This window comes from Sminthopsis crassicaudata, chromosome 3, assembly GCF_048593235.1.
Source record: "Sminthopsis crassicaudata isolate SCR6 chromosome 3, ASM4859323v1, whole genome shotgun sequence".
Classification (NCBI taxonomy): domain Eukaryota; kingdom Metazoa; phylum Chordata; class Mammalia; order Dasyuromorphia; family Dasyuridae; genus Sminthopsis; species Sminthopsis crassicaudata.
The window spans coordinates 647,013,677-647,038,338 of NC_133619.1; the positions used below are offsets into that span (position 1 = coordinate 647,013,677).

Sequence of the window (24,662 nt, forward strand, 5' to 3'; positions counted from 1 at the left end):
TTTGTTTTTATTTCTTTTCTTTTCTTTTTTTTTTGGGGGGGGGGTTGCTTGACTGATTCTTGGTGTCTCAATGAATCATTTATTTCTGTTTGTTCAGTTCTGATTTTTAATGAGTTATTTTCTTCATTAGCTTTTTTTTTTTTTTTTTTTACTTCTTTATGTATATGTCCAATTGAGTTTTTAAATGAGTTGTTTTGCTCTATGGAAATTTTTTCCATTTCACTAATTTTTTTTTTTAGTGAATTATTTTCTTTTTCTAATTCACAAATCCTATTTTCATGGGAGTTCTTTACCTTTTCTGATTCATAAATTCTGTTTCCCTGCACTTCCTGGGAGTTTTTTTACCTTTTCCAATTCACATTTCAGGAAGTTGTTACTATCTTGTATAGCTTCTCTTTCCTTTCCCATTTTTCTTCTAGCTCTCTTTTAAGGTTTTTGATAGTCTATTCTTGGAGAGCCTTTTGTGTTGGGGACCAACAATTGTCTGGAGACTGCTATTAGTCTCCTTGGGGTTGAAAACCTGCTCTCTTTCTGTATAGAAGTATCCATCAAACTTTTGATTTTTATACTCATCTTTAAAGCCTGTAGGGTCTCCTTTCAGGCCCAGGAGGTTACCAGCTTCCTCTGCAGAAGAGAGATAGGTGTATGGACGGCCTGCCAACCAGCTACAAAGAGTGGCCAGGTACATGAGTGCTATGGAAATAGTTCCCCAATGGAAGTGACTCAGGTCTGCATGGGCAAGCTTCAGAGGTGCCCTGTAAAGAACTCAACTGTCCGGATTAACAACTGCCCTGGGGCAATAGGCTAAGCAGTCAAAGTGTCACTATTCCAAGCCAAAGACCACTGTGGGGCTGTGAGTATTAGCAGTTGCCCAGCGGAATAGGCACCAAAAGTGGCTCTGCCCAGGGAAGCACAGTCTTGCTGGTGAAGTTCTATTGCCCTAGGATGAGCTCCTCACTGTGCAGATTAGAGGCTGCACCCCCCTGCTGTGTAGATTTGCAACTGCCCTGGCCGTGCTGCAGAATGCAGCTGCACAGTTGTGCTGGTGTATGCTGAGTCACTTCCGGTTTCGGGTGGGTACAACCAGATCCTATTAGGTTCTGGTATTTTTAGAGCACCCTCTACTTCTGGCTCTAATCTCTCTGCTGGTCCACTACTTTAAAATCAAGGCTATGGCAGAGTTTTTTCCAATACTTTTCTAGCCACAGAGGCTATCCCTGTCCCTGGTCCACTTAGGATGCCAGTCTTTCCTATCTCCCTGCCTGCTACTGGTCTGTTCCTGCCCCTCAGGACAAACCTGCTCTGGCTGTCCTCCAGATTATCTTCAGCTGGTAAATTGTTATACTTTTAATCTTCGTGAATTTCACAAGTCAAGCAGTATTTTTGAGGCAGAATTCAAAGATTGGTCGTAAGGACATGAGAGGAGCTTAGAAAGTCATGTGCCATCTTGACTCTGCCCCTTCAAATGTGCTATTGACTTTCTCCAGCTTTTCAATGTAAAGTCTCAACTGTGACATTAAGAAGAGCAACATACTGTGGGACTATCTCTTTATTCTTTAATTATGCACCTTTTACTATGACCCAGAATCACATGAGTTTTTGACTGCCATATCATCATATGATTGTGTACTTCATGTGCCAAGCTGTTTGTTTCCTCTAGAACTCATTCTTTTTCTTTCATTTACTGTCAGTATGTAACATTCATGGCGTTAATTTTTGTGCCTTCTAGCATTGCATGATTTTACTCCTAACTTCATTTTCACTTGTGATCAAATTGTCTATATACAGGAGAAAAAAATTAGAATTAAGACGAGTTTGTGGGCCATCAACCTGCCCCTGCTATGTTCCTGTACTCTGATACCCTTAAGGATCTCACAGTGCAGAAGCAGATGTTGCTAAGGGAGTATCTCTAGGTGGTGCCTTCTTTATGATCTCCACAACAACTTCCACCTTGGGTCAAGGACTTATTTTAAGGGGTGATGTCAAGGCCTAAGCACTCTTGATATCTCCAGACAGAAGTCAAAGATAAAAATATTTTAAACTTAGAATAGAATAAATTCTATTTATTGTCTATGAAACTGTAGATGTGTATTATAAAGATTAAATAGTGTCTGGTCACTGGTTTTTGGTTTTGTATTGAGATACTAGCACAAACCATCACAGAATGCTAGGGAATTATCTGTGAGAAAAATGTTTTGCATTTTACCACTTCTTACGTCTGCACCATTTTATAAGATAATTCATGGTTGCTTGCTAAGGAAAGTGCAAATTATTAGAATTAACATCTTTCCATACAACTTATACGAGAAAAGTGTTATTTTTAGCAATCTGCATCAAAAGATTAGTTTTTGGTGGTTGAGGGAAGCTGATGCTCTTGTTTCCTAGTTTCAACATATCAGCATAGATTTTTGGCCCTTTGCAAGCAACATTATCCCTGTGAAAATTGAGCTCAATTTTCTGTAATATTCTTCACTAAAATGTAATGTTCTCTGGGAGCAAGTTTCTTGGGGACCTTCTGTAGGCAGCCTTAGTTTCAGTTCAGTGTAATAACCACCCCAAATGCAGCCAGGAGCTAAAAGTTCAGATCCTTTATTGTCTCCTTCAAAATATCCCATTTAGTTTTCTTATGGGCCTATCTCTCTCCTTGGTTCTGAGAGCTCTTGCCACTAGTCCTTTGTCTCTTCCAGCTTCTGCCTTTAGCTCCTTCTAAATCCAAAGCCTCCAGCCAGCAAAAAGGTGGAATATGGAATGAATCTGACTCTGCTTCCTAGAGTGGACTTGTGGTTTTGTGTGGCTCTGAGAGGTTCTTGCTTATATGCTGTGCACTGAGTGTACTCCAATCATTCCATCACTAGGATATCATTATTTGTTGTAGGATTAAATCAATGCTAAATTAGATTTAATCATTGTCTCCTCAATTCCACTTAATACCTTGTTTCAAGTTCTGGCCCACAACATCTCCTTGTAGGATCAGATCAATCATACTGAACCATGCTTAATTAGGTAATTATTGTCTATCAATTCCACTGTCATAGTACATTGTAAGAATCATACCAATTTTCAAAAATTGCCTCCAGCACTCCCATTGATAAATTGATAGGTTTTTTGTTTAAAAAAATTTGTTTTTAACACACATTGCTTTGTGAATCCTGTTCGGAGAGCAAAATCAGTGTAAAAGGGAAAAACCATGACTCCTGTTTAGTTGATGGAAATGCTTTTCAACTTGAAAATACATGAAGGCTTCTAGGAATTCTTGAGCTGTGCTTTACTTGAGGTCTTTTTTGAGAGCTTTTTCGCTGGGCCATCTAGTCCCTCAGTCCCAGCCCCAGCCCCAGGCCCACTCCAGGGTAGGAATGTTCAATTAGAAACTTGTTACACTTGGGAACATGATTACCATTATTCTTTTATCTGTATAACTCCTTATGTATATTCCAATTCTAACAATTGAACTATTGAGCAAATATCGAACAAACTATAGGGTGCTGCATTCTGAAAATATTACATGGGAAATTAATCAATTATCTAAGATACAACATGAAATCACTGATTCTCAGATTGATGATATTGATCCTCATAATATTGCAAATGGGTTGTTCAACTGGATCAATCAACCCAATCTTCTTAATAATTAAGCTTGCTGTTGCATTTTCTGCCTTGGATATGTTTTGTTACCCTGGCATGTTTCCTCCTGTCCTGTTTTCTAAGGCATGCTTGCCACTCCTTAGATGAGCTTCAAGCATCCATTCTTTATCTCAAGGTAGCACAGAAGAAGGAGAGGTTGAGGGCTAGCTCCAAGGAGGCAGAGGATCCAGACCAGCTCAGGTTTTCCCTAAAGCTTGATCCCTGTTTCATGGCTGTGAGAACTCAGAATGGTGGCTCACCGCTCCTCTGTTCTGTCTCTAGGGAAAAGGATGTCCTTGGAAATTGCAACAAAGGGAGGAAACTGGGTGATTTCATAGCTTATAGTCCCATGAGAAAAGACTAATGTTCCCAGGAGGATACACTATTGGCTCTGTTTAAAATACACACACACACAGAAACACACAGACTTTGCTCTTATCTCCCACCTGAACTGTTTCCTGTCAGCTTGTCCTCCAGTCCTTCCCCCACCAAGGTCTAGAAATTCACAGTCTACCTGGCTGCTAGGGCTGGATGGGCAGAAACATAAGACAATTCTAAGATAATCAACTGAGTTCATGTTATTGGGCAATTTTCTCTCATGTTTCAAAAATATTCATGTCACTATATTTATTCAGATTTTTCTCATTTTGGAATTTAGGGGGAAATATTTTCTTTGAAATAATGGCATTTGAAAAAATTTCTAGGGGATTATGTAAATGTGCCCTCAGAAAATGAACTCTTCTGATCTGGACTCTAAAATTAATGTGAAAAATTTTAGCTAGAATGTTTGAAAATTTATCTGTTTAACTGGCATATTTTCCTTTAAAATGAATATTAAACTTTTTAACCAAATAATTCTTTATCCACAAGTCTTTACTTTTTATATTTGTCAAATAAAAGATTAGAATTTATATGATATCTCACATTGGATTCCCAGTCTGTCATAGGAACCCATTCCACTTAAGAACAGTAACTATATATTACAAAGCTTGCTGATGTGGCAAAGTGGTTTGTGCAAGACTAAGCAAAGTATAAGGGGGAGAGTTTTTCTGGAAATGTATCTCTAAACTATGACACTCTTCTGGGGGTCAAATTTCTGAAAAGGCCTCACGTCCTCTCCAACCCACTCCACATAATTTAGCAAAGTAAGGTCAAAATGGAGATCTAAGCCACAGATATTTTAAAAGAACATTAGAATGTGTAACATATAATTTATCACACAGATGGAAAGTCAAAGAATTTAGGAATAAACAAGAGAAAGAAGAGGAAAATTAACAAAAACAATTTAAAATCAGATTTAAAATCTCTTAATCATTCTTGATAGAGAAAGGAGATTAAAAGGATTGGTTCCCTCCATCATAAAGACCCTTCTTTGGATACCAATCTTGGGATTTCAGAAAAAAATGCAAATCTTTTTTCAGATCTTTATATATAGTATAAAATTGCAATGTCTAATGAGATCTGTGCTGCAGGAAGAGGCCTTTTATATTATATTCACATGTTTCATCTGCAACAAGATTTCTACACAAAGGATGAGATCCAAGTGAAAGCATTTCTGCAAATTCATTTTGTATAATGTTTCTTTGCAGTGTGAATATTGAGATTTATATTGACCCTTCTATTCCAGGTAAGGGCATGTCTTCTTTCAGCACATTTGTAAGTCTTCTCTCAATTCAGTATCTTCAGATGAACCTGGGCTGAAGACCTTCCACCACCAAGTCCATAGGAGACTTCTTCCCAAGGAGAAAGTCCCTGCTGACTAACGAGCTCTATCCTCCATTTTTATATCTTTATCCATGATTTCAATCTACTAGGAATTTTCTGGAGGCAATTCATGGATGAGATGAGCCTGAATGTTTTTCCACATGGATTATATAAATGAGGTTTTACATCTAGTATGGGATCTCCCATTCTAGTCAGGGACTAATATATATTAAAAACCCTACCATGATCCAGACACTCAAAAGTTTTCCTTTAATGTGCACTCTCAATGGTTAACCAAGACTTCAGCTTTGTCTGAAGGTTTCCACATTCATGAGATTTCTGTCCAATGTGGATTTTCTCATGTTTACCAAGACTTTCGCGCCGTGTGAAAGCCTTTCCACAGTCATTACATTCATAAGGCTTCTCTCCAGTGTGGATTCTCTGATGGACAGCAAGATGGGAGCGATATATGAAAGCCTTTCCGCATTCATTACATTTATAAGGCTTCTCTCCAGTGTGGATTCTCTTATGTGCATCAAGATGGGAGTGCCTTGTAAAAGCCTTTCCACATTCATTACATTCATAAGGCTTCTCTCCAGTGTGGATTTTCTGATGGACAGCAAGGTAGGAGCGATCTATAAAAGCCTTTCCACATTCATTACATTTATAAGGCTTCTCTCCAGTGTGGAGTCTCTGATGTACTTCAAGGGAGGAGCGTTTTGTGAAAGCCTTTCCACATTCGTTACATTTATAAGGCTTCTCTCCTGTGTGGATTCTCTTATGTACTATAAGGCAGGAGCTCTTTGTGAAAGCCTTTCCACATTCATTACATTCATAAGGCTTCTCTCCAGAGTGGATTCTCTGATGTACTTCAAGGGAGAAGTGCTTTGTGAAAGCCTTTCCACATTCATTACATTCATAAGGCTTCTCTCCAGTGTGGATTCTCTGATGGACAGCAAGAGTGGAGTGAGATGTGAAAGTCTTTCCACATTCGTTACATTCATAAGGCTTCTGTCCGGTGTGGATTCTCTGATGGACAGCAAGGTAGGAACGATCCTTAAAAGCCTTTCCACATTCATTACATTCATAAGGCTTCTCTCCAGTGTGAATTCTCTGATGTGCTACAAGGTAGGAGCGTTTTGTGAAAGCCTTTCCACATTCATTACATTCATAAGGCTTCTCTCCAGTGTGGATTCTCTGATGGACAGCAAGACTGGAGTGTGATGTGAAAGTCTTTCCACATTCATTACATTCATAAGGCCTCTCTCCAGTGTGGATTCTCTGATGGACAGCAAGGTAGGAGCGATCCATGAAAGCCTTTCCACATTCATTACATACATGAGGCTTCTCTCCAGTGTGAATTCTCTGATGTGCTACAAGGTAGGAGCGCTTTGTGAAAGCCTTTCCACATTCATTACATTCATAAGGCTTCTCTCCAGTGTGGATTCTCTGATGGACAGCAAGACTGGAGTGAGATGTAAAAGTCTTTCCACATTCATTACATTCATAAGGCTTCTCTCCAGTGTGGATTCTCTGATGTTCACGAAGATTGTCACTCCGTGTGAAAGTCTTTCCACATTCATTACATTCATAAGGCTTCTCGCCAGAGTGGATTCTCTTATGTGCATTAAGATAGGAGTGATATATGAAAGCCTTTCCACATTCATTACATTTATAAGGCTTCTCTCCAGTGTGGATTCTCTGATGTTCACAAAGATGGTCACTCTGTGTGAAAGTCTTTCCACATTCATTACATTTATAAGGTTTCTCCCCAGTGTGGATTCTCTGATGTTCACGAAGACTGTTACTCCATGTGAAAGCCTTTCCACATTCATTACATTCATATGGCTTCTCTCCAGTGTGGATTCTCTGATGGACAGCAAGGTAGGAGCGATATATGAAAGCCTTTCCACATTCGTTACATTTATAGGGCTTCTCTCCACTGTGGATTCTCTGATGGACAGCAAGGTAGGAGCGATCTATGAAAGCCTTTCCACATTCATTACATTTATAAGGCTTCTCTCCAGTGTGAATTCTCTGATGTTGAATCAATTTGGAATAACATTGGAAATCCTTTCCACATTGATTACATTTGTAACATTGTTTTGCTGTGTGAATTCTCTCACGTTTAGCAGGAGTAGATCGCTCTCTCAAAGTCTTTCCATGTTTCTTACATTCATAAGGTTTCTCTCCAGCATGGATTCTCTGATGCTTGGCAAGGGAAGAGAAGACAAAAGGTTTATCACATTCATGACACTCAGGTATTTTCTCTTCAGGATGTATATTCTTATCTTTAGCAACACTGGAACTCTTTCTTAAAGCTTTTGTGTGTGTATTCCATTCACAAAATTCCTCTCTAATGTGGTTTCTTTTGTGATTAGAAAGAAGAACCCTGTGTTCACTATATTGAAAAAGGTCTTTCCAGGAGATCATTTTCAGATTTGCACTCATCTCCTTTATATGAAACCACGTCTCTGCATCTGAAAGAAACAAACACACATGTATAAATATACCCTCTAATGCTGGCTGATAATAAAATCATTGACTTAATTTCTCCAGACAAAAGTTTTCAACCTGAAATGGACAGACTCAATCATTTTTAAATGCTTTTTGCTTACACCAATAAAGTGATTCTATTAACACAGAGTTCCACACAAAATACAATGACATTGGACCCCCAAAGCAAAGCTCAGACAAAGGCAAAGTGAAGGATCTCATAATTTAGAAACCAGGCTATAAGCTCTGGATCCAAATCCCTGCAGCAGAGATCAGAATTGGACCCAGGAAACTGAGGCTTCTCAATCCATTGCACTAGACAGATGATCTCCATTTTACTTTCAGTCCTTTCTTTCAAACTCAATTTCAGGTATCACCTACCTCTGCACCACTGGGAATTTGCTTGCCTCAGTTTTTTTGTAGAGTGAAGGTAATAATTTTACCCACTTCCCAGGCTGTTGTGAGCATCAAAAGAAATAATACCTATAAAATTTTTGGCACAAAAGTATGCCCCATGTGCTTGTTAACTATCGTTGTCACTACGATTTGGATTCTCTGCACCTCAAAACTTCCTTTCTTCATAAACTTCCCTTCCCCTCTCTTTATATACATATGTCTGTTGAACATGATGCATTTCCATAAAAAAACACTTTCCTTTGCCTGGATTAGTTAGGAATAAGGTTCATAAACTGTTGCTTATTCTCAAACCATCTCCAAGTTTCTATGCTGGATTTAAAACTTGACAGCTTCTCTTTGTGTAGCCAAGGCTTAATGCAATTCATAGAAGAGACCAGGTGCTTAATTGATGTTTATTGATTGGTTGACATTATCCAGGGCTGATCATATGACCTAACCCTACCTCAGTGCTTGCATGCTGGTCCCTCTGAGTGGCCAAATCTCTGTTTCTACTTCTGTCTCTTTCCTGCTCCCTCTCACCTATGAACAAATCCCATAGTGAAGATAACAAGGCCTAGGGCTCCTGGTGCTGTTATGGAATAATCAGGAGTCTTTTCCTCCATATCCCTAACCTAAGGGAAGCTGTCAGTTATGTAGTGAGTGACTTGGTTTAAGTGAGGGAGGGTGCCCAAGTCACCAGCCTCACTTTCTCCCCCAGAGCCATCTGGGTCCAGTGGCCAGATACATATTAGGATTACTGCAGATGGGTCTGGATGCAGGGAGAGACCTGGGCCTTTTAAAAGTAAGGTCTCCAACAGGTCTCCTGTGACTGAGGCTGCCCCCATCCTGTAATTAAAGCTAGGGAGCAGTAGAGGCAAAAAAACTCCTCTCTCACCTAGGCCAAAAAAACCTCAATAAATAAAAATGAATGATAAAAGACTCTGGGAAGAACCTTAGGGTTTCTGGCCAAAGCAGAAATGACTGTGATTTACACTCAATCTGAGTGTATCAGGACCCAAACAAACACCAAATGGGATTTAGCAAGGGACTTATATAGGCAATTAATGACACTGATTTTGATTTAAGGTTTGTTCCTTAAGAAAGTCATTGGAGAACAGTGGAAAGAGTACCAGTCCTGAAGCAAAGAGAACCCAAGTTCAAATCTGGCCTAAGACACACTTCCTAGCTGTGCTTCCCTTGGCAAGTCACTTAACCCCAATTGCCTCAGTAAAAATAAATAAATAAATAAATAAATAAATAAATAAAGTAAAAATTGGAAAAAAAAAAAAAAAAAAGGAAAGAAGGAAAAGAAAGCAAGAAGGAAATTTGTCCAGTGATGATTCAGTGGTGAAGAAAGAGGGGACAAATGCTATTTAGAGCATTTGTAAGTAAGGGTATATTCTAGGTGAGCAGAAGGAAGGAAGGAAACAAGAAAAGAAAGAAGGAAACAGGCCAGGAAGGAAGAAGAGAGGAGAGAAAGAGAGAGAGAAGGGAGGAAAGGAGGGAAGGAGGCAAGTAGAGAATCTTCCAACTCATCAATTCCAGCTTGTAGCCAGCTTTCCTCAGAGGCTGTTGCTTTTCCTATGTATCTGTGCTCAACTGCAGCCTGCATTGGGGAGTTGATAGAGGATGAGAGGGGGTGGGGGGAGAAGAATAAAGTAAAAGCACACAGCAGAGAACAAAAACTACAAGAAAACAAAAAGTGATGAACAGTTCTGAATACAGTATCTTTCATTTATAGTTTATGTAAATTTATTATTACGTATTTTGAATCCTCCCTTATGTTCTGCTGAACATAAAACATTTTTTTAAAAGTTTTTCTTTTCTGTCTTTTTCTATTTTGTTTTTAGTTTTAAATAAATATCAAAAAAGTAAAAATAAATGCCTTTTGGCTTAAGAAAGGCCTAAGACAAGTCATATTACACAGAATGACTGCTCTTTCTTTGGTTGTAAATACTTGGATGGGCCGAAATTTCCAACAAAGACTTCCACTAGAATCACTGATTCTTCATTAGAAGGGAACTGAATTGCCATGAAGTCCAGCCCCCTCATTTTATAGAAGAAGAGACTAAGGTTCAGAGGTTCAGTGAGGTGCTCAAGATCTCCCTACCACAAGAGTCTGAAAAGGGATTCCAAGTCAGTTTTCCCACTAGCCCTCCCATAACATTAAGAAGCCTCTGGGATAGCAGCCTACACCCCAGCTTGCAACTCACTTACCAGGACACGAGTTCTTCAGGCCCCCTCTCTCCACTTGGGAGATGAAATCTTCTCTGGAAACTGGAAGTCCTGGGAGGAGGAAGATAGTGGGTGTGAGTCTTGAAACTTGTCATTTATCCAGCCATTCTGGAGAGCAATTTGGAACTATGCTCATAAAGTTATCCAACTGTGCATACCCTTTGACCCAGCAGTGTTACTACTGGGCTTATATCCCAAAGAGATCTTAAAGAAGGGAAAGGGACCTGTATGTCCAAGAATGTTTGTGGCAGCCCTCTTTGAAGTGGCTAGAAACTGGAAACTAAGTGGATGCCCATCAATTGGAGAATGGCTGAATAAATTGTGGTATGTGTTATTGAATATTATTGTTCTGTAAGAAATGACCAGCAGGATGATTTCAGAAAGGCCTGGAGAGACTTACATTAACTGATGCTGAGTGAAATGAGTAGAAACAGGAAATCGTTTATACACTTCAACCATGATACTGTATGATGATCAATTCTGATGGACATGGCCCTCTTCAACAATGAGATGAACCAAATCAGTTCCAATAGAGCAGTAATGAACTGAACCAGCCACACCCAGCGAAAGAACTCTGGGAGTTGACTATGAACCACCACATAGAATTCCCAATCCCTCTGTTTTGTCCACTTGCATTTTTGATTTCCTTCACAGGCTAATTGTACACTATTTCAAAATCCAATTCTTTTTGTACAGCAAAACAACTGTTTAGATATGTATATATATATATATGTATATATATATTGTATTTAATTTATACTTTAACATATTTAACATGTATAGGTCAATCTGCCATCTGAGGGGGAGGAAGGAGGGGAAAAATTAGAACAAAAGGTTTGGCAATTGTCAATGTTGTAAAATTACCCATGCATATATGTGGAAAATAAAAACTATTAATAAAAAAAAAAAAAGAAAGAAAGAAACTTGTCATTTATTCCTCATTGGAATAGGGCGAGGGTGCAAGGCCCACGAGGTGGTTCCAAGGACAATTCATAAATTGTTTTCAGGGTGCTTATTGCCAGGGTAAGGGGGCAGAGAGGTAAGGAAGCCATGCAAGCAATCTGGAAGCAGATGATCCTAATTTTGCTGCCTCCTTTCCAGCAGGATGGCCACATCCCAGAGCCTCCATTTTCTGGGCATTAGAAGCAGCTGGTCGCACAGAGAAGGGAGCACCAGATTTGTACTCAGGAAGCCCCGAGTTCAAATTTGAATTTAGACATGTCCTGGGTATGTGATCAAGTAATTTCCTGTTTCCTTCACCTTCCAGACCTGTAAAATGGGGTCAAGCTGGTGCCCAAAACAAAGGGTTGTGGTAAGGATCAAGTGCTATAATGCGCCTGAAGCTCTGAGCACAAGGCCTAGATCCCAGCAAATGTGTGGAAAGAGCTCCTCCCTTCCCTTTCTCCCCCTGTATCTGTATAGGGCTTTGGGGGGATGTATGAAAGAAGAACAAGGACACATTTGCTGTGCTGGGAATGTATGAATTCCACCAAGGGCAGTGAGGTAAAAATTTATTTTTTTTTTTACCCAAAAGAACATGGCAAAGACAAAATAGTTTTCCCCAAGAGGAAGAGGTTCCTTCTCCTATCCCATGTTCAGTGAAAAGAGGCAGGACCAGTTTTTAGAATGTTGTAGACACAACTGCTGGGTTCACATGCTACAATACAAAGACCACTCATAGAAGAACCAGGCAACAGGAGGACCCTGTCTCTTGGGGACAGGAGGCAACCCTTGGGCCTCTCTAAGAGCTGATAAAAGCCTGAAACTCTGCACCCTAGGGAGGGGATGGTGACACCCCTGTTGATGGCATTGCCAGAGTTCCAAGGGAAGCGTTCCTTACCCAGGGAGAGCAAGTTCTCGGCATTCTCCAGCATGACCTCCTTGTGCAGCTCTTTCTGCTCTGGGTCCAACAGACCCCACTCCTCAGGGCTGAAGTCCACAGCCACATCCTTGAAGGTCACCAACTCCTAAAGCACCAACACACAGAGGATATGAGTGGAAGCATGGTTCATAACTGACCTGATCCAATGTTCCTCAATTTACAGAAGGGACCTGAAGCATAGAGGAGGGATCTGCTCAAAGGTGACATCCCTTATAGGATTCAGAGTCAGCACTGAAACCAAAGTTCCCCAAAGGCCAATGGAATATAGAGAATATAGAGAAATATATTTTCAGGTGGAATAAAATTGAGAAATGTCTTACTAGGAAATTACTGCCTGTGGAATCAGGAAAGCTATGGGTTCTATCAGAGAGAGGTGAGAATTTTTGGAGGTGAAATCAGACAGTGCTATGTTAAGAAAATGGCATGTAGTGTTTGTGTGAAGCTAGCTAGTATTATGGGTTGTAGAGGTAAAACATTTCCATGATCACTGAGGAGGAAAAAAGATCTTGTGATTTAAATTAAGTCTTATCCAGATGAAAACACTATTTTGTTTTTCCAAATGCAAGTACAGATAGTTTTCAACATTCATTTTTGTAAGATTTTTTCTTCCAAATTTCAGAATCACACACTTCTTAATGGATCTTGCCCCAAGCTCATCAATTCACAAAAGTTAACTGAAGCAGAGAGAAGTTATTACCCAAAGGTCACATCTTCTATGAGAAAACTTGGAAGCACAATCATGCAAAAGCCTCCCACCTACACTGTACACAGCTGGTGTTGTTTTCATTTTTAGAATGGAAGCTCCTTGAGGACAGGGACTTATTTTTCCTTCTTTTCATGTCTTTTATACTCACACAGAGCCTCTTTCCTTTTTAAATGCCTGTTGCTTTCACCCAAGCAATGGTAAAGGGAGAGAAAGGCTAATATGAGTTGAGTTATTCTAAAAGTACCTAATTATAGCTGAGAAGTGACAGAAGATAAAGTAAAATGGAATAAAAGAAACCTTACTAGGAAGCAAAGAAACACTGTTCAGCTCCTAACCCACGGGTAGCATTTATTATGTAAGTTTATTTTACCGAATATGCTGCTATGTTCTGCTGCTTATCTGAAATTTTTTTTTCTTCTCTTGTTTTGTATTTAAGGTTAAAACAAATTATAATAAGGGATGCTAGATGGGTCAGTGGATACAGCACTGGCCCTGAAGTCAGGAGAACCTGAATTCAAATCTGGCCTCAGACACTTAACATTTCCTAGCTGTGTGACCCTGGGCAAAGTCACTGGACCCTAATTGTCTTGGGCAAAAATATATATATAATAATAACCACAAAAATGGTAAAGACAAGGGATTCAGAGAGATGTAGGAAGATCTATGTGCCCTGAGGCAACAAGAGCTGAGCAGCAGCAGGGGGACAATTTCTGCTCTGCTCCCAGCCAGGGAAAGGACAAGAGCAGGGGAAGCTTCCAGGGTTTTGTTCCAGACAACAAGGTCAAGGGTTTCCTGGAAAGTCCGTGGCTACAGGAGGGAGCTTGGCCACAGAATGGCCACAGTGTGTGTGTGTGTGTGTGTGTGTGTGTGTGTGTGTGTGTGTGTGTGTGTGTAGTGGGGAGATAGTGCTGGACCAAAGCAAAGACATGATATCCACAGGACAGACACTAATGAGTGAAGTTGTCACCCTTGTCAGTGACCTATATTGAGGGAAAATTAAAAAAAAAAAAAAAAAAGTGGGCAGCAACTGGGGGGAGGGAGTTAGTGCTCAAGATGCCAAAGGGACAGTGAATCATTCTAAAACATAGCAGAGAGGAGGACAGTGTTGTTATTACTGCATTCACTTTCCTGCCCATTTTTTTAAAGTAAGCATCCACACATAAGAGAGATGGCCAGCCTCACAGACCCCCCTCCAGATCCATGGAAATGGCCTCTTGGGCTGATGTTGCCATATCTGTGGGCAGAATACACTCACCTGGGGTGGGGATCTGCAACTCTCAGGGGCCATTCCCTCTGGCTCCAGGCTCCCTGCTTGGGCCAGGCCTTGGTCCTCTGCAAGCTGTTGGGAGGAGATGATTATAACTGCACAGATGTTGTTTCCTTCTTTTCCTGGACAGGAGGCAAGCCTATAGGAAATTACAGAGAATGAAATTCCAGGGGAGTTACTAAGCCCCTGGTCCTGCCCTTAGGGCAAAGACCCCAATCCACAGGGGGAAGGAGGCTGAAAGCAGGGGCAGGTTGAAAAATAAAAACGATGGAGTCAAGATGGGAGAGAAAAGGCAGGATATTGCCTGAACTCTCTCCAGTTTCCTATGAAAAAGGGGAACATAGCCTCAGGACAGATCAACAACCAGAGGCCCACTAATCCCTGGAAAGCCAAGATTGGGAAGTTAGTTAATTGAATTGGTTCAGGGACAGAGAGGAAGGGGAAGTACAAAGTCACCAGCCTCTCCTCCTTCTTCAGAGCTACCTGGCTCCAATGGCCAGATGTAGATCAGGATGATTGGAGATGACCCTGGAAGCAGTGGAGACCTTGACCTTAAGCTAAACTCTCAGTCTCAACACCCAATGAGTGATTAAAGTTGGGGAAGAAATGAAGCCAAGAATGTTCTCTTTTATCTAGTCAAAAACAAGTCCAAACAATTATTTTGCTGTACAAAAAGAATTGGACTTTGAAATAGTGTACAATAAGCCTGTGAAGGAAATCAGAAATGTAGGCAGACAAAAATATAGAGATTGGAAATTCTATGTAGTGGTTCATAGTCATCTCCCAGAGTTCTTTCTCTGGGTGTAGCTGGTTCAGTTCATTACTGCTCTATTATAATTGATTTGGTTCATCTCATTGTTGGAGAGGGCCTCATCCATCAGAATTGATCATCATATAGTATTATTGTTGAAGTATATGATAATCTCCTGGTTCTGCTCATTTCACTCAGCATCAGTTGATGTAAGTCTCTCCAAGCCTCTCTGTATTCATCCTGGTCATTTCTTACCAAACAATAATATTCCATAATATTCATATACCACAATACCACAATTTATTCAGCCATTCTCCAATTGATGGGTATCCATTCAGTTTCCAGTTTCTGGTCACTACAAAGAGGGCTGCCACAAACACTGAATATTTTTTCCCCAAATACATGTAAAGACAATTTTTAACATTTTCAAAAAAATTTGGGGGGTAGCTAGTGGTGTAGTAGACAAAGCACTAGCCCCCTTTTCACTTTCTCTCACCCTAAGATGATATGCAATTTGCAAAGGTTATATAAGTGCAAAAGTGTAAAACACATTTGCTCAAGAATTTTCACCTTATGAAAACTGAGTATGGGAAGACAGAAGGATCCTAGTCAGACCTAGCAATGTTGGCCAGACATTATGCTGGGCTGTGACAGTGGACAAGGAGGAATGAGTACTTGCTAGGAAAGTGCAGTATTTTAGGGAGCAAAAACACTTCCAGGGCAGCAGTTGACAGACCTTGCATGTGACTTAGGTGAGAACTGTTGCTGAGGTTGAGCCCTTGAACAGAAGTCAGAACATAACAGGCAGGAGGAACTGAGGCTTAAGACACAATTAACTAGAAATGAGAATTCAAACTTGACTATGATAATGATCATTATTATAAGCTGTTAAAAAATAAAATAAAATTAAATGAAAATTCAGGATGTGTAAGCAAAGCAAAAAAACCCTGACAACAGCTACTTTGGTATGAAAGAAGATCTGGGTTGATATTCAGAAAATTGTGAGGTTAAAAAAAAGCCACTTTGTCTCAAAGAGTAACATCAAAGGTATACAAGCCCAAATATAATGCTTGGAAGAATAGAAAAAGGAATTCAAAAATCAAAAAAGAGATCAATTAAATATGGGGGGGGGGGGTGAGTGGAGGGGAATGAAAGCAATCCAAGAAATTATGAAAAGAAAGTTAAGCAATTGTAAATTAATTTTTCAAAAAGTCTTTGAAAAATAGAATTGAACAAGATGAATCTAGTAATATTATAAGAGACCAAACAATATAATTAACCTTGAAAAAATAAAAGTGATATAGTTGATTAGACTGATACTTTTCCTAATATTGAACTAGCCCTGCACTCCTGGTATAAATCTTTCTTGATCATAGTGTATTAGCCTGGGAATGACTTTCTGTAATCTCGTTGCTAATGTTTTATTTAAGATCAATTGGCCTATAATTTTCTTTCTCTGTTTTCACCCTACCTAGTTTAGCTTTCAGCTCACTCTGTGTCATAAAAGTAATTTGGTATTACTCCTTCTTTCCTTATTTTTTTTTTAATTTTAAAATGTTTACTAATTTATTTAATATAACAATAGTGAACTCATTATATATTAAAAATTTTTATTGGAAAAACATTTTCCAAAACAAAAAAAAAATGTTGTTGAGAAAAGCAATATTGTTTTTCACATTTTTGCAAATCTTTTTTTTTAATTTTATAATTATAAAAAAATTTTTGACAGTGTATATGCATGAGTAATTTTTTTTTATAACATTATCCCTTGTATTCATTTTTCCAAATTATCCCCTCCTTCCCTCTACTCCCTCCCCTAGATGACAGGCAATCCCATACATTTTACATGTGTTACAGTATAACCTAAATACAATTTATGTGTGTAAATCCAATTTTCTTGTTGCATGTTAAGTATTAGATTCCGAAGGTATAAGTAACCTGGGTAGATAGACAGTAGTGCTAACAATTTACATTCACTTCCCAGTATTCCTTCTCTGGGTGTAGTTGTTTCTGTCCATCATTGATCACCTGGAAGTGAGTTGGATCTTCTTTATGTTGAAGATATCCACTTCCATCAGAATACATCTTCATACAGTCCCTATTTTTTCCAAATAGTTTCTATACTATTGGAATTATTTGTTTTTGAATGTTTGGTAGAATTCACATGTAAATTCATCTTGCTCTGGAGATTTTTTTCTTAGGGGGTTGATTAATAGCTTGCTCTAGCTCCTTTTCTAAAATGGGACTATTTAAATAATTTATTTCTTCTTCTATATACCTGGACAATCTATATTTTTGTAGATATTCCTCTATTACATTTAGATTATCAAATTTGTTGGCAATTGGAGAATAAATTATGCTATATGAATGTTATGGAATATTATTGTTCTGCAAGAAATGACCAACAGGATGATTTCAGAGAGGCTTAGAGAGACTTATATGAACTGCTGCTAAGTGAAATGAGCAGAAGCAGGAGATCAGTATACATGGCAACAAGATTACTCGATGATCAATTTTGACAGATGTGGCTCTCTTCAACAATGAGATGATTCAAACCAATTCCTGTAATATTCTCTCTAAAATGTAATATTCTCTGTTGAGGTTTTCTTGGGGTTTCTGGAGGCAGCCTTCCTTTCAAGTCAGTAATCACCACAAGTTCAGCTAGGAGTTAAAATTCAAATCCTTTATTGCCTCTTTCCAAGACTTGCCCAGGTAGCTTTCTTATACTCCAGGTCCTTTTTTATCTCCTTCCTGGGGATAGGCAGCTTTCTGGAGAGCCTTTCAGTCTAACCTTGGTTCCAAGACCTTGAGCTCCAGTCTGCCTTCTCTGACTTCTCAATCTTCCCAACTGAATCCTGGCTGAGGCTCCCAGAGCTTGTCTTTCTGGCCCTCAGAGCTTCTTGCTTATATGTCCTACACTGAGTATACACCAATTATATATCACTAGGAAACCATTATTTGTTGTAGGATGAAATCAATGCTAAACTAGATTTAACCATTGTTTCCTCAATTCCACTTAGTACCTTGTTTCAAGTTCTGGCCCAAAAACATCTTGTAGGATTAAATCAATCATACTGAACCATGCTAAATTAGGTAAATATTGTCTCTATCAATTCCACTGACTTAGTACCTTGTAAAAATCCTTTGTTTCAAATTCAGAGTTCTGGCCCATAACAAATTCTAATTATTCAGTGATGAAGAGAGCCATCTACACCCAGAGAGAGGACTGTGGGAACTGAGTGTGGACAACAATGTAGCATCTTCACTCTTTCTGTTGATGTTTCCTTGCATTTTGCTTTCATTCTTAGGTTTTGTTTTTCCCTTCTATATTCAATTTCTCTTGTGTAGCAAGATAACTGTATGAATATGTATATATAGATATTACATTTAACATATATTTTAACACATTTAGCATGTATTGGATTACCTGCCATCTAGCAGAGGGTTAAGGGAAAGGAGGGAAAAACTTGGAACAGAAAGTTTTTCAAGGGTCACTGCTGAAAAATTACCAATGCATGTGTTTTGTAAATAAAAGCTTTAATAAAATAAAAAAAAGAAATAGAAGAGAATCGAAACATCTCAGAAAAAAACTGGAGAATAGATCAAGGAGAGACAATATTAAGAATTGTCGGACTACCTAAAAGTTATTTTTAAAATAATTTGGATACAGTATTTAAAATTATGAAATTATGAAAGAAAACTGCTCTGAAGTTCCAGAATAACAAAGTAAAGGGGGAAAGAAAAAAATCTACTGTTCACCAACTGAGGAGATCACCTGAGGAAATGTTACAAGTATATCCTAGCAAAGCATCAAAATTCCCAGATTAAGGAGAAAGTATTGCAATCTAACCAGAAAATAAAACAGAATAAAATACTGCAGAAATAGTCAGAATTTCACAAAATGCAACAGTTTCTACTCTAAAAGACCATAGATTGGTTACATTAAATTTCATAGAACAAAAGAACTGCAGCTGCATCCAGAATAATTTACCCAGAATGTTGAATATAATCTGGAATAAAAGGGAAAAAATGGACGTTTGATAAACTGAAAAGCTTTCAAGTATTTGTAACAAAAAGATCAGAGCCCAATGGAAAATATAATACAAAAGATCCAGAAAAAAAAAAAAGGAGAAATTTAGAGACTAATTCTTTAAGGCAAACTATTTACTTATATATCTGAAAAGGTTATCAGTTTAAGGGTAGGTAGTTTAAAAGACTGGGGCTGAATCTTGTATGGTGGAGTAGGAAAAGGTAAAAGGAAACAATTCTAAAAACTGGGCAAGAGGAAGAAGTTGAGAAAGCAGGTTGGGGGGGAAGGGTGGACATCTAGTAATATTGTAACTTTACTCTCTGAATTTCCCAGGAAACAATGTATACATTCAGAAGGATGTAGAAGCCATCTGAATATATGGAGGTGAGGATGGAGGAATATATGGTGATGGGGGATGGTGAAGGGACTTTTAGCTGAATGGGATGGGGAATAGGAGAGTGGGAGAGATCAAATGACAGGGATAAGATAAAAAGGGGATTGAGAAAGAGAATGGAGAATTAATATAAGATGGAAGGACAATCATTTGTTTGGATGGGATGTTTAAAGTGGTTCTTTGTGATAGCAAACACCTGGAAATTGCAGTAATCCTCCTTCGTTCCACATTTATTTGAAATTTAAAATTCCATTATTAGAAATTGGAGACTATTGGTTTTGCAGTGATAAGAATCCTGAGACTGGACTCAAGAAAGTTTGATTTCAAATCCATCCTCATACTCTTACTAGTTGTGTGTGCCAAGGCACATTACTTCATAGATGTGTGCTTCAGTTTCCCTAATTATTAATAGGGAAAATGATAGGACCAAACTCACAGGTATGTTGTGGGGCTCAAATGAGAAATTATTTATATACTTAATACAAGACCTGGCACATAATAAGTATGTATAGATTATTCCTTTCCCTTCTTTTCCTCACTGACTGTGCTGGAATTTTAGGGGCCAAGGAAGGAAGCATAACTATAAATTTCTTATACCAGGCAGCATTAGGAACAAGCAAGGACAATTTATGCTTGATTACAAGAAGACCTTTCTAAAGGTCCAGACCTATCCCAAGGGGTTCCCTTGACAGGGAAAGTGTTCCCTTCATTGCACAACTCCAAGAAAAGATTGAAGGAGCAGTTTTCAGAGACTTTGTAGACAAAATTCACATCTGGTTAGAAGTTAGACTAGATCAAAGGATATGAACAGACAATGTTCAGATGATGAAATTGAAACTATTTCCACTCATATGAAAGAGTGTTCCAAATCACTATTGATCAGAGAAATGCAAATTAAGACAGCTTAGAGCTACCACTACACACCTGTCAGATTGGCTAAGATGACAGGAAAAAATAATGATGAATGTTGGAGGGGCTCTGAGAAAACTGGGACACTGATACATTGTTGAAGTTGTGAAAGAATCCAACAATTCTGAAGAGCAATCTGGAATTATGCCCCAAAAGTTATCAAATTGTGCATACCCTTTGATCCAGCAGTGCTACTACTGGGCTTATATCCCAAAGAAATACTGAAAAATTGAAAGGGACCTGTATGTGCCAATATCTTTGTGGCAGCCCTTTTTGTAGTGGCTAGAACCTGGAAAATGAGTGGGTGCCCATCAGTTGGCAAATGGTTGGGTAAATTGTGGTATATGTATGTTACGGAATATTATTGTTCTGTAAGAAATGACCAGCAGGAGGAATACAGAGAGGATTGGAGAGACTTACATCAACTGATGCTGAATGAAATGAGCAGAAACAGGAGATCATTATACACTTCAACAACAATACTGTATGAGGATGTATTCTGATGGAATACACAAAGCACAAAGGGTTTTGAGTTCTTTAATATAGGTTCAAGTCCTATTATCCTAGAAATAAGGGGCCTTACACTCCTATTTTTTATCCTATCAATATAATTATTTTGTCAGACATATTTCTATATTTGTGGGGTATACATGATAGAGTAATGGGTAAGGAGATGAATCAATCAAGTGCCAATGTCGACAAAGAGAAGATCTAATTCAGTTCCAATTGATCAATGATGGACAAAATCAGCTACACCCAGAGAAGGAACACTGGCAAATGAGTATAAACTGTTTGCACTATTGTCTTTCTTCCCAGGTTACTTTTACCTTCTGAATCCAATTCTTCCTGTGCAACAAGAAATTCAGTTCTGTACACATATATTGTATCTAGGATATACTATAACACATTTAACATGTATGGGAATGCCTGTCATCTAGGGGAGGGGATAGAGGGAAGTAGGAAAAAATTCGGAATAGAAGTGAGTATAAGGGATGATGTTGTAAAAAAAATAAGAATAAGAATACCCATGCATATGTACTGTCAAAAATTATAATTACAAAATTAATTTTAAAAATTTATATATATATAAAATATATATAGACTATATGTCATGTCTCAGATTAGCTCCTATTAAGAAATTCCTTAAGGCTGTGTTGCTTTTTGAGCATTGCAGAAACTAGGCACTGTCCAAGATCTAACACTCTGTACCGAGATAAGGTCAGAATGAGATTCAGATATAGTGGGATGATACTATAATCAAATTAGAACAAGGGATAGTCTGCCACTCAGATCTGCGGAGAAGAAAGGCATTTCTGACCAAAGAAAAGCTAGAGGATATTATCAAATACAAAACAGATAATTTTGATTACATTGAATTACAAAGGTTTTGCGCAAACAAAAAGGCTAGCAGTGCTGGCCAGACATTATGATGGGCTGTAGACCAGGAGGAATGAGCACTTGCTGAGAAAGTGTAGTACTTTAGGGAGGAAAACCATTTCTTGAAGTAGAGGAAGCCTACATGTGACTTAGGTGAAAAGTGCTGCTGAGGTGGAGCCCCTGGACAGAATTCAGAACATAATAGTAAGGAGGAGCTGAGGGTTAAGGCATCATTACCCAGAGCTCAGAAATCATAATGTGCAATGACAGTAATAATGATCATTGTTATAAGCTGCTAAAAATAAAACAAAACCTTCAGGTTTATTTAGCCCTCTGAGGCTGATTTTCAGGGCCATACATACCAATTTTACACATGAAGACCAGCCGATGTTAAGGTGCCAACACTTTTTCTTTGATGGTAATCTCAGCAGGGGTTAGCAGGAAGCAAGAGCAAGAGCATATATATCTCTGGGTCTCTCTGACATTCTCTGCCTCTCTCTACTTCTCTCTGTACCCTTCTTGCCTATGGACTCAAGCTGGTTATTTACATTTACTCTTCTATGGGATTATCTTGTGCCTAGCGAACTCAGCACTTCGTGGGTGGATCAGCAAAGACACCTGGAGTTAGTGGTACATCCTAAGAAAAGATTAACACCTGCAAGACACAGCCTCCGGCCTCAGAGGCCAAGCCCCTTCTACCTCCTGGATCCACCCCACCAGCTGACATGGCATATAGGGCAATCCCCAGAAGGAAAGTCCCTAACAAAACCCAAATGCTTCAGAACGAGTAAGCAAAAGCAAAAGAACCTCACAATAGCTACTTTCATTTAAAAGAAGATCAGAGTTAATATCCAGAAAATAGTAAAGTTAAAAAACAACCCATTCCTATCCCAAAGGGCAACATCAAAGGTACACAACAAGCCCAAAAGGAGTTCCTGCAAGAACATAAAAAAGAATTCAAAAATCAAATAAGAGATCAAGGAAATATGAGGGGAGGTAATGAAGGCAATCCAAGAAATTATGAAAAGAAAGTTAATCAATTTGAAGAGGTAACAAAAACTGCTTGAAAAGTACAAGAGGAATCGAGTGACATTATGAGACACCAACAATGAATTAAACTAGAAAACATAGAAAAGAATTTGAAACATCTCGTTAGGAAAACATCTCATTAGGAAAAAAAAAAAAAAAAAAGGAAAACTGGAGAACAGATCAAGGTGAGACAATACAAGAATTGTTGGACTGCCTAAGTTATTATTTAAAGAACAATCTGGATACAATATTTCAAGAAATTATGAAACAAAGTTGCCCTGAAGTTCTAGAACAAGCAGGGGGAAAGAAAAAAAAAAAATCTAATGTATACCAACTGAAGAGATCACAGGAGAAAACCTTACAAGAATATCCTAGCAAAATTTCACAATTCCCAGGTGAAGGAGCAATCCAACCAGAATATAAGACAGACTTCAACACTGCAGAAATAGTCAGAATTTCACAAAACCCAGCAACTTCAACTCTAAAAGACGAAAATGTTATCAGTATAGCTCTAAGGGGGAGGGCGGGGAGACCTGGTAACAATAGTAACCTTCCTCTCGAAATCGAAACAATGTGTACAGGGAACGAAGTTGAAAGCTTGTGATTATATAACACACACTGGGGATGGAAGGATGGCTCTGGATGGAGGCGCCAGGGGAAGGTGGGGAAGCCTGGGATCTGGACTCCTGGGGTGGGGATAGTGAGGGCTTTAAAAGAGGGGGCAGGGAAACAGGAGGAAAGGAGAGCCCAGGTCAGATCTGGGAGAGAGAAATACTGACCCAGCTCAGGGTAAGATCGGGGCACTGGAGGGGAGGCGGGGCACGGATCCTGGGAAAGCAGCGTGACTGTGCCCTGAGTCTTCCTAGGAGCTGGGGAGGTTGTCTAGGAACCTGGTAGAGCTTAGACTTTGGTGACTAAAGAGAGCCAAGACACAGGGAGTCAAGGCCTGGGGTCTGATCCGCAAGAGCTTGGGGGATAGGGGGGAGCCAGGCAGAGGCAGGCAGGAGTTTTGGGGCCCGCGTCCAGAATGGGTCCTCGGGGCAGACAGAAATCTTGAATCTATCAGGGGCCCAATTCGGAAGGCAAAAGCACCACGTTTCTAACCGGGATCCAGGAACAAGGAGGGACTCCTGGGTCTTTGTGGGCAAGGTCAGAAATTGGGGAAATGTGAATCCGAGATAAATCCGGGGACGGTAACGTCAGACATTTAGGAGTATTTGGGATGGGAAAAGTAGAGGTGGCGGGGGGGGGGGGGGGGGGGGGGGGGGGAGGGGAAGAGGGCTAGTCCAATAGCCGAGTCTGGCAGAGCAGCTGGTTCCTGGAGCTGCTGAAGAGATGATCCCCCATCAGCAAAGACAAAGGCAACTAGCGAAAGCTCAGAGGTGGACAAGGAAGTGGGGATAGATACGCCGGAAGGTGGACGGACCTACCTGGGACCTGCCCCTACAGAGCTGCCTTGCAAGAAGCAGAGAGATCTCAAGTCCAGAAGTCCCAGTTTCCAGCCAGCTCACTGGAGGAGATTTCTCCTGGACACAAGAATTCTCATCTTAGCCAGCCATTGAGACTTCCCAAAATGAGCTGTCTCCTATCACGCACAAGCAGGATCTCAGGCCCAGAGCTGCTTCCCCGCCCCAAACTCCGCCCTCCAATCACGTGAAACTTCTTCACCATTAGAGAGGCCCAACGTCTGCCCTGGACTCCTCCCAGGCTTCCAAACTTCACCCCAAGGGCTCCTATTCCACCAGTATCACCACCCACCAGGCTGTTCCGCTAGGAGATCTCCTCCTCCCCCCAGGCCGCCTCCTTTTCCCACTCTCATTCCCAGCTTTGGGACTCCCTCCTTCCCCTCTGGAGCTGAAAGGGTG

The 24,662-nt window shown here is 39.6% G+C and overlaps 1 protein-coding gene across 1 annotated transcript; it reads right to left on the reverse strand.

The window, feature by feature from the left end:
* Window positions 1–24,432, reverse strand: LOC141564567 (uncharacterized). The gene is made up of 5 exons (XM_074307188.1): window positions 24,228–24,432; window positions 14,296–14,446; window positions 12,293–12,419; window positions 10,435–10,503; window positions 1–7,805 (listed from the first exon to the last, which is right to left on the reverse strand). Exons 2-5 carry the CDS (start codon window positions 14,326–14,328, stop codon window positions 5,596–5,598), a joined length of 2,439 nt encoding a protein of 812 aa, XP_074163289.1. The 5' UTR covers window positions 14,329–14,446; window positions 24,228–24,432; the 3' UTR covers window positions 1–5,595.
* Window positions 24,433–24,662: the final 230 nt, after the last annotated feature.

Coding starts and splice junctions, on each gene's coding strand:
- LOC141564567 (XM_074307188.1), bottom strand. CDS start 14,328: ATGGCCCCTGAGAGTTGCAGATCCCCACCCCAG. Junction 12,420..14,295: donor GTTGCAGATCCCCACCCCAG/GTGAGTGTATTC, acceptor TTGGTGCTTTAG/GAGTTGGTGACCTTCAAGGA. Junction 7,806..10,434: donor CCTGAAGAACTCGTGTCCTG/GTAAGTGAGTTG, acceptor TGTTTCTTTCAG/ATGCAGAGACGTGGTTTCAT.